The 15,241-nt window shown below is 50.5% G+C and overlaps 1 protein-coding gene across 1 annotated transcript; it reads right to left on the minus strand.

Annotated features, from left to right (window-relative positions):
- Positions 1 to 524: 524 nt before the first annotated feature.
- On the minus strand, positions 525 to 15,175 carry PSMA5 (proteasome 20S subunit alpha 5). Its single transcript, XM_063178198.1, has 9 exons — positions 15,056 to 15,175; positions 14,097 to 14,163; positions 9,753 to 9,879; positions 8,443 to 8,510; positions 7,803 to 7,910; positions 7,665 to 7,723; positions 6,887 to 6,989; positions 5,866 to 5,952; positions 525 to 1,006 (listed from the first exon to the last, which is right to left on the minus strand). Exons 1-9 carry the CDS (start codon positions 15,082 to 15,084, stop codon positions 929 to 931), a joined length of 726 nt encoding a protein of 241 aa, XP_063034268.1. The 5' UTR covers positions 15,085 to 15,175; the 3' UTR covers positions 525 to 928.
- Positions 15,176 to 15,241: the final 66 nt, after the last annotated feature.

Below are 15,241 nucleotides of genomic sequence, written 5' to 3' on the forward strand. Positions count from 1 at the left end.
GCTTGGTTCAGGGTGATACCCTAAATTTATCCTGAAATTGTAATTTGAAATTGTGATTTATCCTGGATTTTGATTTCCAGCCCTCTGCCCTGCTCAGAGCCAGGTGCCAGGATTGAGGCAGAGCTGGCTTTCCCCACACCCATGACTTCATAGGAAAATACTCTTTTAATCTGAATTTATTCCCTTATCAGACCCAGCTTTGATTCCCAGACACTGTTTTGAGGACACACAGAGAGATTTTTGCTGGAGAACAAAAAACTAAGTGGGATAAGCAGGAATTTTCTGGTGTAAAACAGGGTTAACTCAAAGCCCAGTGGTACCTGCAGGATTTCAGTGGTGAGGGGTTATCTCAGCCCATTTTCCCTGTTTCTGCTTGGGGGGCTCTGATCTATCAGTTGTTCTGGATTTTTTTCAAACACAAACCCCAAGGCTGAGTGTAGATTTCTTTGCAGGGAAGCAGATGGAGCTCCAGGAACTCTTTTACAGATAAAAAACACTGGAGAAAGAGGGAGGAATGCACTGAACAGATTTAAAACTCTCTATTTTTTTAAAAGAAGTGTGGAATAACACCTGGATTTCCCCATGGACAGCACCACAAGAGGGAGACTCACTCCTGCAGCAGGCCTGGCAGTGCCCTTGGCACAGCTGCTGTCCCAATCCACCACCCCCAGTTTGGGCTCCAAATCCCTCCCTTCCCACCTTTCCCCCCCTTGCTGAGGAGCCCAGTGAGAGTAACAAAATGATTTATTTCATTCCCTCCTCGGGCAAAGCTCAGTTCTGTCCAGAAAAGGTAAAAAAAACCTCTGGAGTTGGCAGAGCAGCAGATGCAGGTGCTGTGGGGAGGGAAATCCCAGGAGCTGGGTGAGCTGCACCAGGTCCTTTGGTCAGGGCAGGGCTTTGAGCTTTTGGAGGGGTTTCTCCCTCTTTTTCAAATATCCTTGATGACCTCCTCCAGCTCCTCCTTTGTGTACATGTGGAATTTCATGCCAGGCTCCACCGTGGCAAGCTGCAAGAGAAGGAACAAGGGGTTAAATGTGGCTGAGGAGAGCAGGGAGCAGCTGTTCCTTGTGCTGATCTGCCAGGATCATTCCAGCTCCATGGTGCCCTAAAATAGCTGCCTGCTGCACAAATAGCTTTGCATTGACTCAGCCTCCTCAAGAGGAGCAGCAGCAGGGAATTTTAGTGGGAACTGCTCCCACTCCATGGGGGAAAAACCAGCAAAAACCTCCCAGGAGAGAATTCCTGCCTCTGCAAAGGATTCTGCTTCTCCAGGAACCAAGGGGACAAATGTTTCTCTAAGGAAAAGAGAGACAGCACAGAGTCAGAGCCAGGAAAAGCCATCAAAAACCCCCCAGGAGAGAATTCCTGCCTCTGCAAAGGATTCAGCTCCTCCAGGAATGAAGGGCAAAAATCCTGTCTGTGAGGAAACTGAGGTAGAGATCCCAAAGGAAAAGAGGGACAGCACAGAGTCAGGAAAAGCCATCAAGGAGAGAATTCCTTTCTCTCCAAAGGATTCTGCTCCTCCAGGAACCAATCCTGGCCTGTCTGGGAGCTCAGGAGGCTCAGGGAAACTGAGGCTGAGGTCTCTACGGAAAAGAGGGACAGCACAGAGTCAGAGTCAGGAAAAGCCATCAAAAACCTCCCAGGAGAGAATTCCTGCCTCTGCAAAGGAGTCTGCTCCTCCAAGAATCAAGGGGACAAATCCTGTTTGGAAGGAAACTGAGGCAGAGATCCCTAAGTAAAAGAGGGACAGCTCAGAGTCAGGAAAAGCCATCAAAAACCTCCCAGGAGACAATTTCTGCCTCTGAAAAGGATTCTACTCCTCCATGAACCAATCCTGGCCTGTCTGGGAGCTCAGGGGGCTCAGAAAAACTGGGAAAACTGAGGCAGAGATCTCTAAGGAAAAGAGGGACGAGTCAGAGTCAGGAAAAGCCATCAAAAACATCCCAGAGAGAATTCCTGCCTCTGCAAAGGAGTCTGCTCCTCCAGGAACCAAGGGGACAAATGTTTCTCTAAGGAAAAGAGAGACAGCACAGAGTCAGAGCCAGGAAAAGCCATCAAAACCCCCCAGGAGAGAATTCCTGCCTCTGCAAAGGAGTCTGCTCCTCCAAGAATCAAGGGGACAAATCCTGTTTGGAAGGAAACTGAGGCAGAGATCCCTAAGGAAAAGAGGGACAGCTCAGAGTCAGGAAAAGCCATCAAAAACCTCCCAGGAGAGAATTTCTGCCTCTGTAAAGGATTCTTCTTCCCTAAGAACCAAGGGGATAAATCCTGGCCTGTCTGGGAGCTGAGGGGGCTCAGAAAAACTGGGAAAATGAGGCAGAGAAACTGAGGCAGGGCTCTCTTAAGGAAAAAGGGACAGCAAAGAGTCAGGAAAAGCCATCAAGGAGAGAATTCCTGCCTCTGTAAAGGATTCTTCTCCTCCAGAAACCAAGGGGACAAATCCTGGCCTCTCTGGGAGCTGAGGGGCTCAGGGAAACTGAGGCTGAGGTCTCTAAGGAAAACAGGGACAGCACAGAGCCAGGGCAGACAGCAGAAACATTCCAGAGGCAGCACCAGGGATGAGAGATACTTGAATGAGAGAAGGAGCCTGGAATTCCTTTCTCTCCAAAGGATTCTGCTCCTCCAGGAACCAATCCTGGCCTGTCTGGGAGCTCAGGAGGCTCAGGGAAACTGAGGCTGAGGTCTCTACGGAAAAGAGGGACAGCACAGAGTCAGAGTCAGGAAAAGCCATCAAAAACCTCCCAGGAGAGAATTCCTGCCTCTGCAAAGGAGTGAGCAGAATGAGCAGAAATATTCACAGCTGGCTCAGGGATGGGAGCCCAAAGCAGGCCCAGCTGTGCCAGTGGAAATGCCAGGGCTCCAGAGAGAGCTGGGATGGCATGGAATGAGCTGGGGTACCCCATAATAGGCTGGGATGGGGCAGGACAGGGCTGGGATGGGGACAGGACAGGGTGGTGGTGTTTGCAGAGGTCCCAGGATGAGGGAAGAGATGAAAATCTTGACTCCATGTTTCAGAAGGCTGATTTATTATTTTAGGGTATATATTATATTAAAAGAAAATATATATTAAAACTATATTGAATAATAGAAGAAAGGATTTCATCAGAAAGCTTGAAAGGAATGAAAAAGGATGATAATAAAATCTTGTGGCTGCTCACAGCTTTGACACAGGTGGCTGTCATTGGTCATCAAGTAAAAAACAATTTCACAGGCTGGGTAAAGAATTCTCTAAATCACATTCCAAAGCAACAAAACATGGAGAAGCTGAAGCTTTTTCATAAAAATTTTCATAAAATATGTCTGTGACAGGACAGGGCTTGGATGGGAGTAGGGATGGGATGGGATGGGATGGGATGGGATGGGATGGGATGGGATGGGATGGGATGGGATGGGATGGGATGGGATGGGATGGGATGGGATGGGATGGGATGGGATGGGATGGGATGGGATGGGATGGGATGGGATGGGATGGGATGGGATGGGATGGGATGGGATGGGATGGGATGGGATGGGATGGGATGGGATGGGAGCAGGGCTGGGATGCCCCTGAACTCACAGGCACTGGGCACATGGTTTGACTCTCCAGGATCAAAGTATGGATGCAACCAAAAACCTGCAGGAAAGTTCTGGAGCATCCCAGCAGATCCCAGAGCTCTTCCAAGGTGATTTCTCACAATCCCCCCCTTCACCAGCACAAGGAACCCCTGATCCAGGGCAGGCAGGTACCATGAGCTGTTTTCCAGGTGTTTTTCCCCACACTCAGCCTGAGGGCTGCTGCCAGCCCAGGTTTCACCCAGACCTCTCAGACAAGGTGGAGAATCTTGGAGATGCCACTTTAGGCCCCTCAGTCATGGAGTAGTTTGGAAGGGACCTTGAAGCCACCCCAGGGACACCTCCCACCATCCCAGGTGGCTCCCAGCCCTGTCCAGCCTGGCCTTGGACATTTCCAGGGACCCAGGGGCAGCCCCAGCTGCTGTGGGCACCAAACCACCCTGGACTGATCCTGGGCCCAACCAGAGCCAGATTTATGCACCAAAATCAGCTCTAAATACCAAAAAACCCTTAATGAACACTACAACCAGCAGAGACACCAATTCCTTTGCTTCTCCACACCTGTCCCTCACCTTCTCCCCACCTCCCTGACAGGCTTCACAGGGAAGTCATTAATCTAAAATTGTCAAGTCCTTTCAGGCTCCTGACCTTTGCCACCAATGGATTTAACTCTTGCACAGCCACACTTTCCCTCTTCTCTTTGTTCCTAGATGGAAAATGCCACAGCAGCCTGGCCAGAGCCAAGGAATGGGAGAGGCACATACTTCTAGGAAGCAAAGAGCTCTTCAGGTGGCACATTTTCAGCCAGGGGGTGCCTTGAGTCAATAGAAACCTTTTAATCCTCAGCACATTCCTGCTGTCCTTCCCCCTGCACCATGCCACCCCAGTGCAGGGCTGTGCCAAGCACAGTTAAGCCCTGTTAAACAGGGACATGACATCAGGATACTGTACACATTCCTCTGCCTGCACTGTACCAGGAAAAAATGTATGGCCAAGGGCTGGGAGAGCACCTGGGGAGGAGATTCCAGCCCCAAGGAATGATTTTGGGACACAGTATCCAAGTTTCCATGTGCTGTTGGCCTTCCCCTCCAAAGGAAGTTGAATGCCACCAGGAATGGTCCCCCCACAGCAAAATTTAACACAAAAATGGGGTGAATAGCTTGGGGCTGTTTGGGAAAAGGTTCCCCAGCACTCAGAGGGAAGGAAGGGGAGGAGAGAGCAGCTCAGGAGCTGGAATGCCACACTTTGCAAAGGTCTGGTGTCTCATAACCCACCCAAAATAGAAGCAAACTCTATACACCAGCCTGGCTTCTCATCTCCCTCTTACCCCAGCCAGTGCAGGGGGTTTGGAGCTTTCCCACCCAAAAAGGAGCCTGAGGAGCAGCTCTGGGGCTCTGTGGGTGCTGCCTGCCCCCAGGGCACAGGGCACAGCCATTCCTGGAGGATCCTTGCTGCTCCCACTGCCCAGGGGATTTTTGGCACTGCCCCAGGACCAATATAGCAGCCCAGGAGCTGGGTGATTTTCATTCCTTCTAATATTACAAGCAGCAAGGCAAAAAAGAATGGTTAGATGCAGGGGAAGCAGTCTGGGTGGCATGTTGGGTTCTGCTGACTAGAGAAGGTCAGAGAATCCCTTCTGCTCATCCTGGATCTGTCACTGTCACATTTCCTGAAAAATCCTCTTTGCCCAGGATTCTTCTCTGGGAAGCTGAAAAACCTCAGAGAGAAATGAAAACAATATTATCTGATTGCTTCTGCTGTGTTTGCTGCTCTGGAATGTGGTTTGGACATGGTTTACCAGCTGATTATTGTTTGATTGGTTCCATGTGAATTGTTTTTAATTAATGACCAATCACCATCAGCTGTGTCAGACTGAGGAGTCAGTCATGAGTTTTTACTATTCATTCTTACTAAACCTTCCTATTATAGTATAGAGAATACTATATATATAGTATATTCTCTATTCTATATATAGAATAGAGAATCCTTTCTCCATTCTTTAGTATAGTTTTAGTATAGCGTTCTTTAATATAATATTTATAATATAATTATTTATAATCATAAAATAACAAATTAGCCTTCTAAGAACAGGGAGTCAGACTCATCTTATCCTGAGGAGGTGCAAATACCACATGGATCAGCCATGAAAACAGACCAGGTTCTGCACCTCTGGAAGGGGAAAAGCTTCAACTTTTCCAAAATGCCCCAGAGGATGTGATGAAAAGGGCAGGAACACCTGCAGGACCTCAGGAAGGCCTGAGCTGCTCCATTCCTTGCTCCAGGGGCAATCCTGACTCCAGCAGGACTCACCTCAATGTTGGTGGCATTTAGCTTCTCCTCCATGACCTGCTTCAGGATGACCAGGGAAGATTTGATGGCTTCCTTTAACGTCATGGACTGCAAAACAAATGGCTGATGGGTGACAAGCTGCAGGCTCAGCCCCTGGCCCTCCCCTCTCCCAAATCCCCTGGGCCAGGCAGCCAAAGGAGCAGCTTAGCAAGGGATCTGCAGCATCCCTGGGAGCCTGGAGCAGGCAGGGCAGGGATATCCACAGGGACAGTGAAATCCTGCCTTTGTGAGGTTTAAAAATGGTTCATTTGGGCACATAAATCTGGAAAATTTAAAATGGTTTATCTGGGACAGGAGGGGCTGTTTCTCTTCACCAATTCCCTCCCAAAAGTCAGATTCCCTCCAGGCAGAATCCTCCATGCTGCATTTAATCTGCTAAATCCCAGGCATCCCTAGAGCCAGAGGGATGTGCAGCACAGCTGTGTTTCACTAACTCTGCACTTGAAAAAGGGCTCACAATCCAGGATTTGGGTAATTTGAAGATTCTAGTGAACAAATTAGTCTTCCCAGCCACCATCACTAATTGTGCTTTTCATCAGGGTTTGGTTTCTTACCAACCAAAATGTGCAATTCTCTCATCATGGGGGAAAAAATTCCTATTTAATATCAAACATGAGCAGAACTTCCAGCACAAAAACTGCTCCCTTCTCTGAAGGTGCTGCTGTGAGCTCAGGATGCTTCCAGCTGTACCCACACAGAGCCTGATGCTGACAGCAGCACCCAGAGCTCAGTTTTTATTTATAGAGAACTTCCTGACATGGCCTTAATTATCTCACAGGCAGAGAGCAGCTGCTGGGAGCAGCTCTCAGTAGTAGAGATCCTCAGCACCTACTCATGGAGTGATCCTGCCCTGAGCAGCTCAGGCCCCTCCTCTCCAGCCCAGCCCTAAATCCTCACTGGGGAGGGAATGAGGGGATCCTGGAAGGTGGTGAGGTACCCCAGACCCACAGAGGAGACCCCCAACCCCAAATTCAGCCCTTACCTTGTGGTAAACCTCCTGCAGGGAGCTCTGGGCTCCCTCAGAGGCGGAGCCGATGGCTCTGGCATCGCACTGCACGAACGTCCCTGAGGGATCCATGTGGAACCTGTGGGGACAGGGGGTCACTGCCTGCACCCCATTCCTCCCCAGGGCACCCCAGGGACTCTCCCACCAACCCCCAGAGCTCCCTGAACAGCTGGAGCTGGGATTCATTCCCAAGAGCTTCTGGGCTCTTTCCTCAGAGAACCATTTCCCTTCGGATTCCTCATCTTATCCTCATTTTTTTTTTTAAATAAATTCAGCAAGTTTTTTTTTCCCCTGACTGGTCTGGCTCTGCCAAGCCTTTCCCACTTCCAGTGAGGCCATTTAAAGCACTGAGTTCAGGTTACAGCTGCTCCAACACCTCCCCCAAGGAATGTCACATGGATTATGTTACTAGTGGCTCTGCCGCTCCTTTAGGGAAAGGTACAAATACACTCAAGATGAGGAGAGCTTTAACACTTCCCTCCTCCCCAGGAAACCACACTTTTAATTAAAAAAGGCAAGGGTTTGGGGCAGATATGATGATTTTCCATGCCAAACAAGCAGGTGGGGCTCTGGAAAGGGTTTAACAAACTTATCAGGGACATAATGGGATAAACCCAAGGAAAATCCCAGAAGCAAGTCCTTAAAACAGCCTGGGAATTTTGCAGTGGAGGTTTGGTCTTTTCCCTGGATTAGGTTTGGTCTTTTCCCTGGATTAGGTTTGGTCTTTTCCCTGGATTAAGAGAGCAGAACTCACAGCTGGGGTCCCTTCTCATCCACCCCTCCGAAGAGCAGAGCGACACCGAACGGGCGGGACTGCAGGACAAGGAGGGAATGGGTCAGACAGGGGGGACAGGGGGGTTCCCCAGCACCCCCCAATCCCCCCCAATCCCACCATGGCTCCTGGGTCAGCATCTTCCTCCCCAAACTGCAGGGCCAGGTTGGACACAGCCTGTGTGACACTCTCCACTGTCATGGTCTCGTTGTAGGTGAACCAGTGATTCTGCAAGAAAATACAAATAAAAATTCCCATGAGCCCCATGTGCCCAAAATATCCCACCCCTGCATGGCTGAGGTGGGAGGGACACAAGGATAAAGTCCCTGTGGAACTCAGGGCACAGCCAGTTCCCCCATGGAAGCATCAGGCAGAGTGGGATGCACAAAAATCCACAGAAAATTGGATACCAAGGCTTGGGGTGCCAAGAGGGAAATGCAAGGCTGAAGGGATTTATCTGCTTTGGAAGGAATGTGTTACAGCTCCCCAGAGGGTGGAAAAGTGCTGATATACAGGAGAAAACCCCAGGAAAATCCTTTGCAGCAGCACAGATCTGTACCTGGGACCTCCAAGCACCTGAGGCATCCAGGAAATTTAAGGGGATAAAAAGAAAACCAATACATCCAATATTTTACCAAAACATTCAGCCCCTACACTCCCACCAAGCCTCCTTTGATGGAATGATCTTCCCTTTCCCAGGATTCCCAGGAGTTCCTGGGATTTGTGTTGCTAATTTAATTAGAGAGATGCCAGATCTTACCTGAGTCTCCACTCTGGCCTTGTCAATTAAAGTCTTTGCATCAGCTATTAGGCCACTCATGGCACATCCTGCAAGGGAAAGGACAACCAGGAATCATTCCTTTCTCATTCCTGTTTCATTCCACTCATTATCTGGGATGTGTTTTCCTCCAAAATGCCCAAAACCACCAAGGGGTGCAGGGAGGAGCTGGTCCCTGAGTGGGAAGGTGGGGAAAGGATTTGTCCCCCTGTGCTGGGCACTGCTGAGGCCACACTTGGGAACAGTTCTGGGTTTCTCACAAGAAGGACAATGAGGAGCTGGAGCATGTACAGAGAGGGGAACAGAGCTGGGGAAGGGACTGGAGCACCAAAAATGGCTGAGGGAGCTGGGAAAGGGCTCAGCCTGGACAAAAGGTGGCTCAGGGGGAATTTCTTGCTGTGCACAACTCCTCACAGGAGGGGACAGCCAGGGAGGGTCAGGCTCTGCTCCCAGGACAAGATGGAACAACCCCAGGCTGCACCAGGGCAGGTTCAGGTCAGATATTACATTATTTTTCCATGGAAAGCATGGTCAGACCCTGGCAAAGCTGCCCTGTGAACACTGGGGGAATCCCCATCCCTGGAAGGGTTCAAAGTGAGGATGTGGCACTTTGGGATATGGATCAGTTGGGATGGTTGGACTCCATGATCTTAGAGGGCTTTTCCAGCCTTGAGGAGTCTGTGGCATTGATCCAGATTTGCTCCAGAACAACCTGCTGGGAAGGACCCTGGCTGCCCCACAGGAATCCCAGTACAGATCCCTCTGGGGGATTGCATCACAAGCTCCTGGGAGGAGGAAATTGGACTCTTGCCCATGGAGCAGCAACACAGCAATTTTGGAGGTTGCTCCTCCCATGCCCATGGAGCAGTAACACAGGAATTTTGGAAGTTTCCTGTCCCTCAGGGTGACATATTTGGTCATGAGCCCATTGTGGGCTGCTCAGGGCATGGGTGGCATCAGTGATTCTGGAGAAACTGGCCCCAGCCAGGCCCACCATAATTCCCTGCCCTCCAAGCAGTAAATTTGGGATGAACTTTCACAGGGGAGGTTACTGAGGCAGGGGGATGGAGCTTCAGCTGCCTCCTTCTGCTTCCTGGAGCTCCTTCTGCTGCCTCAGAGCCTGCAAAACCAGTGAGCAGGAGCTGGTGTGCACTGGGAGGGATGAGCATTCCTGGCAGGGAGGGCTCATCCCAACACACAACTCCCCAGATTGACAGGGGATGGACTCTTCTGGTAAATAATTCACAATTTAGGGGTGATCTGAGGCACAGGGGTGAGTCCCTCCTCCATACCAATGTGGGAGTCGATCTCCACAATCTTCTCAATGCTGCTGGGCTCCATCAGGGGGGATGTGATCCTCTTCTCCACAGCCAGGCAAACTCCCTCTGAGGTCTGGATCCCAATGGCTGTGGAGCCAAGCTGCAAAACACCACCACAGGCCCCAGCTCACACCCATCTCACTGCTAACTCTGACTTATTTGCAGGTGAGCTGGTTTGGATTCAATTGTGTCACCCACACACAAACCCACTCTTGGCTTGGCATGGTGGATTTTCAAGCTTGTGGGGAGGGTGAAATCCATGGGATTTCCATGAGAACCCAGTGGGTCCCAGAAAGTCCTCCCTGAGCCTCCTTTTCCCCAGGCTGAGCCCCTTTCCCAGCTCCCTCAGCCCCTTCCCCAGCTGCACATCCTCCAAGCAACAGCACTTTGTGGAGCCTGCTGAGTGTAAAGGCCCTGGGAATTCTCCTCTGCCAGAGGGAAAAGAGTTTTAAATTCTTTAAAACCTTCAAGGGTGAGAGAATTTCCCACATTCCTCTGCAGCTCTGGCTTGGGCACGTGGCTTTCCATAATCTCCTGTTCTCCCCAGAGTCCCAGGCAGCAATTCCACCCCAGGACTGCAGGACACCTCAGTGTCACCAGGGCCACAGGGACAGATCCCAGGGGCTCCTGGCAGCCCTTGTCTGGATCCTGCTGTGATCCCACCTTAATCCCATCAGGCCCTGCCTGGTTCCCACCTCAACTGCACAAACTGTCACCTTGAGCCCACAAATCCCTGCCTTGATCCCAACAGCCCCTACTTTGATCCTACTTTGGGCACACCAACAGCTGCCTGGATCCCACCTTGATCCCACCAGCCCTGCCTGGATCCCACCATAATCCTACCAATGCTCTTCTGGATTTTAGCAGCCCCTAATCTGGATCCCACCAGCCCTTACCTCCATCCTATTTAATCCCACCAGCCCCCACACTGGTCCTACTTTAACCCCACCAACTCCTAAACTCAATCCAGCCTTCATCCCACCAACAATTACCTTCATCCCACCTTGATCCCAACAGCCTTGTCTTGATCCCACCATGATCCTACCAATGCTTTTTGGATCTTACCAGCCCCTAATCTGCATCCCACCAGCCCTTACCTCCATCCTATTTAATCCCACCAATCCCTACACTGGTTCTACCTTAATCCCACCAACTCCTAAAGTCAATCCAGTCCTGATCCCACCAACAATTACCTTCATCCCACCTTGATCCTACCAATCCAGCCCCTAATCTGGATCCCACCAGCCCTTACCTCAATCATATTTAACCCCACTAACCCCTACATTGGTCCTACCTTAACCCCACCAGCCCTGCCTTGATCCCACCATGATCCTACGACTGCTTTTCTGGATCTTACCAGCCCCTAATCTGGATCCTATTTAATCCCACCAACCTCCACTCTGGTCCTACCTTAACCCCACCTTGATCCCACCAATAATTACCTTCATCCCACCTTGATCCCAACAGCCCTGTCTTGATCCCACCATGTTCCTACCCATGCTTTTGGATTCCACCAGCCCCTAATCTGGATTTTAACAGCCCTTACCTCAATCCTATTTAATCCCACCAAAGCCCGCACTGGTCCTACCTTAACCCCAAACCCCACCAACTCCTAAACTTAATCCAGCTTTGATCCACCAACAACTACCTTCATCCCACCTTGATCACACCAGCCCTGCCTTGATCCCACCATGACACTACCAATGCTTTTTGGGTTTTACCAACCCCTAATTTTGATTTTACCAGCCCCTAATCTGCATCCCACCAGCCCTTACCTCAATCCTATTTAATCCCACCAACCCCCACATTGGTCCCACCTTGATCCCACCAACTCCTGAACTCGACCCAGCCTTGATTCCATCAACAATTACCTTCATCCCATCATGATCCAACCAATGCTTTTCTGGATCCCACCAGCCCCTAATCTGGATTTTACCAGGCCTTACCTCAATCCTGTTCAATCCAACATTGGTCCTACCTTAACCCCACCTTCACTGCACCAACAATTACCTTCATCCTACCTTGATCCCACCAATGCTTTTTGGATCTTACCAGCCCCTAATCTGGATTTTTCCAACCTCTAATCTGCATCCCACCAGCCCTTACCTCAATCCTATTTAATCCCACCAACCCCCACACTGGTCCTCCCTTAATCCCACCTTCATCCCACCAGCCCTGCCTGGATCCCAGCCCTCCCACCCCAGGGAACTTCCTGGCACAACTGTCCCAGCTGCAGTGTGCAATGCTCCTTCCCAACACCCACTTCAAGGCATGGGTTTAATTTTAACCCCCAAAATTCCCTGGAAAGCTGCACCTACAGCCACAGGCATGGCAGGAGATGTGTTTTAATTAATCAAGCCAGCATGGCCACCAACATCCCCCTGGGAGCTTTAATTCCCGAGTCCTTGATACTTGTATTACTTTTTCTGTTACATTATTTCTTTATTCCTCTTTTTAGTGCCCCAAGGAGCCAAAGCAACACAGGGAAGGCGAAGTCAGGACCCTTCTCCCCAGTTCAACCACCTCAGAGCTTCTTCCCTTCCTCTTCTTGCCCTGTTCAAACACCCCAGAGCTTTTTCCCCTCATTACTTGACCTGGTTTTTTCCGAATTTAAACTTATTGCAAAACACCCACATTCCATCAATGTAACAGACAGGAATATTTATCAATTAAGGACATTTATCAATTAAGGATGTTTAGGCCATTTGGCCCTGCAAAGGTGGGTTTGTTCATAACAACCTTCAGTTTACACGACCTTCAGTTTACATTTAAATCCACCCAAGAAGTGGTTTAGGTTGGATTTGGGGATAAACAGCTTTGGATTGCATTTTTTGGGGGATAAATCACTTGGTAGGACAGAGAGGGAACATAGCACTGAATTTTGGGGAAAATCAAAATCAAAATCAGGTTTTGGTCCTTCCTGACCCATAAAAGAGCAGAGCTGTGGGATGTTTGCCTGGAGGAAACAGACACAGCCTGATTAGGCCTTGTGGGTTCTTTGTTTCTTTTTTTTTTTAATTTTTATTGGGGTAGGGATTGGAGGTACTTGAGATGATAGTTTGTGTTCAGATTTAGGTATTCATTGTTTCTTATCAATGTTACAGTCTCACAGCTGTGAGTTTTGTAGTTTTTCATTAGTAAGGTACAAAATGGTTAACTATCTCTTGTCATAAGGTCTTTTAAGGTTAAACTATCCAAATGAGAAATTTTATTTAAATTAATTTCTCTTTTAACTTAATAATTGATTTCTTGAAGCTTGCAGTGTGGACTTTTCTGTTTAATTATAAAATACCACTCAAATCTATGAAGATGAAGGTAAAGAAGAACAATTTGTTTCCACCCTAAAACTTCTATTTTCCTTCATATTTATTACTATATTTTAAAACCCCAATTTTAAGTTTTCTATTCTGTGATATTACACACTTGTAATTAACTACACCCTCATAATTCCAGTGCTATTAATCAATTTTGGAATCCTTCTTTACAGCCTCAGGTCAAATGCAGTGTTCTTTTGTGGATCTGGGCCTTTCAGCACAGAAAATTTAAAATTCTCAGCATCCAGGGTTCCAACAAGTCCTGAGCAATCCCTGCCTGGGGTTGGAAGGAGATTTGGAAAGGAAATTTTGAAGGAAATCTTTGAAGGAAACCTCGGAAATCCTGAGGGGGAAACTGGGGAAAATCCTGAGGGGCAAACTGGGGAAAATCTTTGAGGGGCAAACTGGGGAAAATCTTTGAGGGGCAAACTGGGGAAAATCTTTGAGGGGCAAACTGGGGAAAATCTTTGAGGGGCAAACTGGGGAAATCTTTGAGGGGCAAACTGGGGAAATCTTTGAGGGGCAAACTGGGGAAATCTTTGAGGGGCAAACTGGGGAAATCTTTGAGGGGCAAACTGGGGAAATCTTTGAGGGGCAAACTGGGGAAATCTTTGAGGGGCAAACTGGGGAAATCTCTGAGGGGGAAACTCGGGAAATCTCTGAGGGGGAAACTCGGGAAATCTCTGAGGGGGAAACTCGGGAAATCTCTGAGGGGGAAACTCGGGAAATCTCTGAGGGGGAAACTCGGGAAATCTCTGAGGGGGAAACTCGGGAAATCTCTGAGGGGGAAACTCGGGAAATCTCTGAGGGGGAAACTCGGGAAATCTCTGAGGGGGAAACTCGGGAAATCCTTGAGGGGGAAACTCGGGAAATCCTTGAGGGGGAAACTCGGGAAATCCTTGAGGGGGAAACTCGGGAAATCCTTGAGGGGGAAACTCGGGAAATCTTTGAAGGAAACCCAGAAATTCTGAGGGAAACTCTGAAGGAAACTTTTTAAAAGTACCTTTATGGCCTCGATGGCATATTCCACCTGGAAGAGCCTCCCCTCTGGAGAGAAGGTGTTCACACCCCTGCAAGGAGAACACACAGTGAGAAGGTCAGGAAACCAAAATCTTGCTCAAGGGTGAAGCCACCTGGGCACAGGTGGGGCAGGGGACACAGGGACATGTCCACAGCCCCAGGGTGGGGACCAGGGTGGTCATGGACTCAAGGAGAGCCAGCAGGTCAAGGCACAGGTGAGAACAGGTGGGGTGTCCTGGAACACTCTGGAATGCAAAGGGAGCGCCAGGAGCCAGACAGGTCCTGTTTGAGCATGGGATCCTGGAATCCTTGAGAGTGGAAAAGTCCTTGGAGAGTGGAAAAGCCCCTTGAGGTCATGGAGTCCAGCCTCTCCCCCAGCCCTGCCAAGGCCACCGCTCACCCCTGTCCCCAAGTGCCACCTCCACGTGGTTTTTGAGCCCTTCCAGGGATGAGGACTCCATCTCTCCTCAGGGCAGTCTGTGTGAGGGCTGGACAGCCCTTTCCATGAAAATATTCCCAATATTCAAACTAAACACCCCTGGCCCAGCCTGAGGCCGTTCCCCTCATCCTGTCCCTGTTCCCTGGAGCACAGCCCGACCCCCCCAGCTGTCCCATCCTGTCAGGAGCTGTGCAGAGCCACAAAGTCCCCCCTGAGCCTCCTTTTCCCCAGGCTGAGCCCTTTCCCGCTCCCTCAGCCGCTCCCGGTGCTCCGCTCCGTTCCCAGCGCTCCCGCTCCCCCGGGCACGCTCCCATCCCCGGGTACCCCATCCCCGCACACCACGAGCTCCCCTCGCCCTCAGTCTGTCCCATCCCGGCATCCCCGGTCCCGCGGCAGGGCTCGGCAGCTCCCGGTGCGATCCCAGCGCGAGAGGCGCCGGTGGGGGCGGCCCGGACCGCTCGGGCCCAGGCCCGTGACTCAGCCGCGGCCGGGCGGGCACTCACCGGTCGTACTCGGAGCGCGTGAGGAACATGGCGGCGGCAGGGCCGGGCGGTGCCGGCGGATCCCGGGGACTCCGGAGGGGCCGGGGGTGGCTCGGGGGGTCCGGGGGCACCGGGAGCGCCGCGGCCTCACCGGGGGCTGCAATGCCGCTTCCGGCCCCGAGCGGCACTTCCGCCCGCGCCGCCCGC

This window comes from Melospiza melodia, chromosome 28, assembly GCF_035770615.1.
Source record: "Melospiza melodia melodia isolate bMelMel2 chromosome 28, bMelMel2.pri, whole genome shotgun sequence".
NCBI lineage: Eukaryota > Metazoa > Chordata > Aves > Passeriformes > Passerellidae > Melospiza > Melospiza melodia.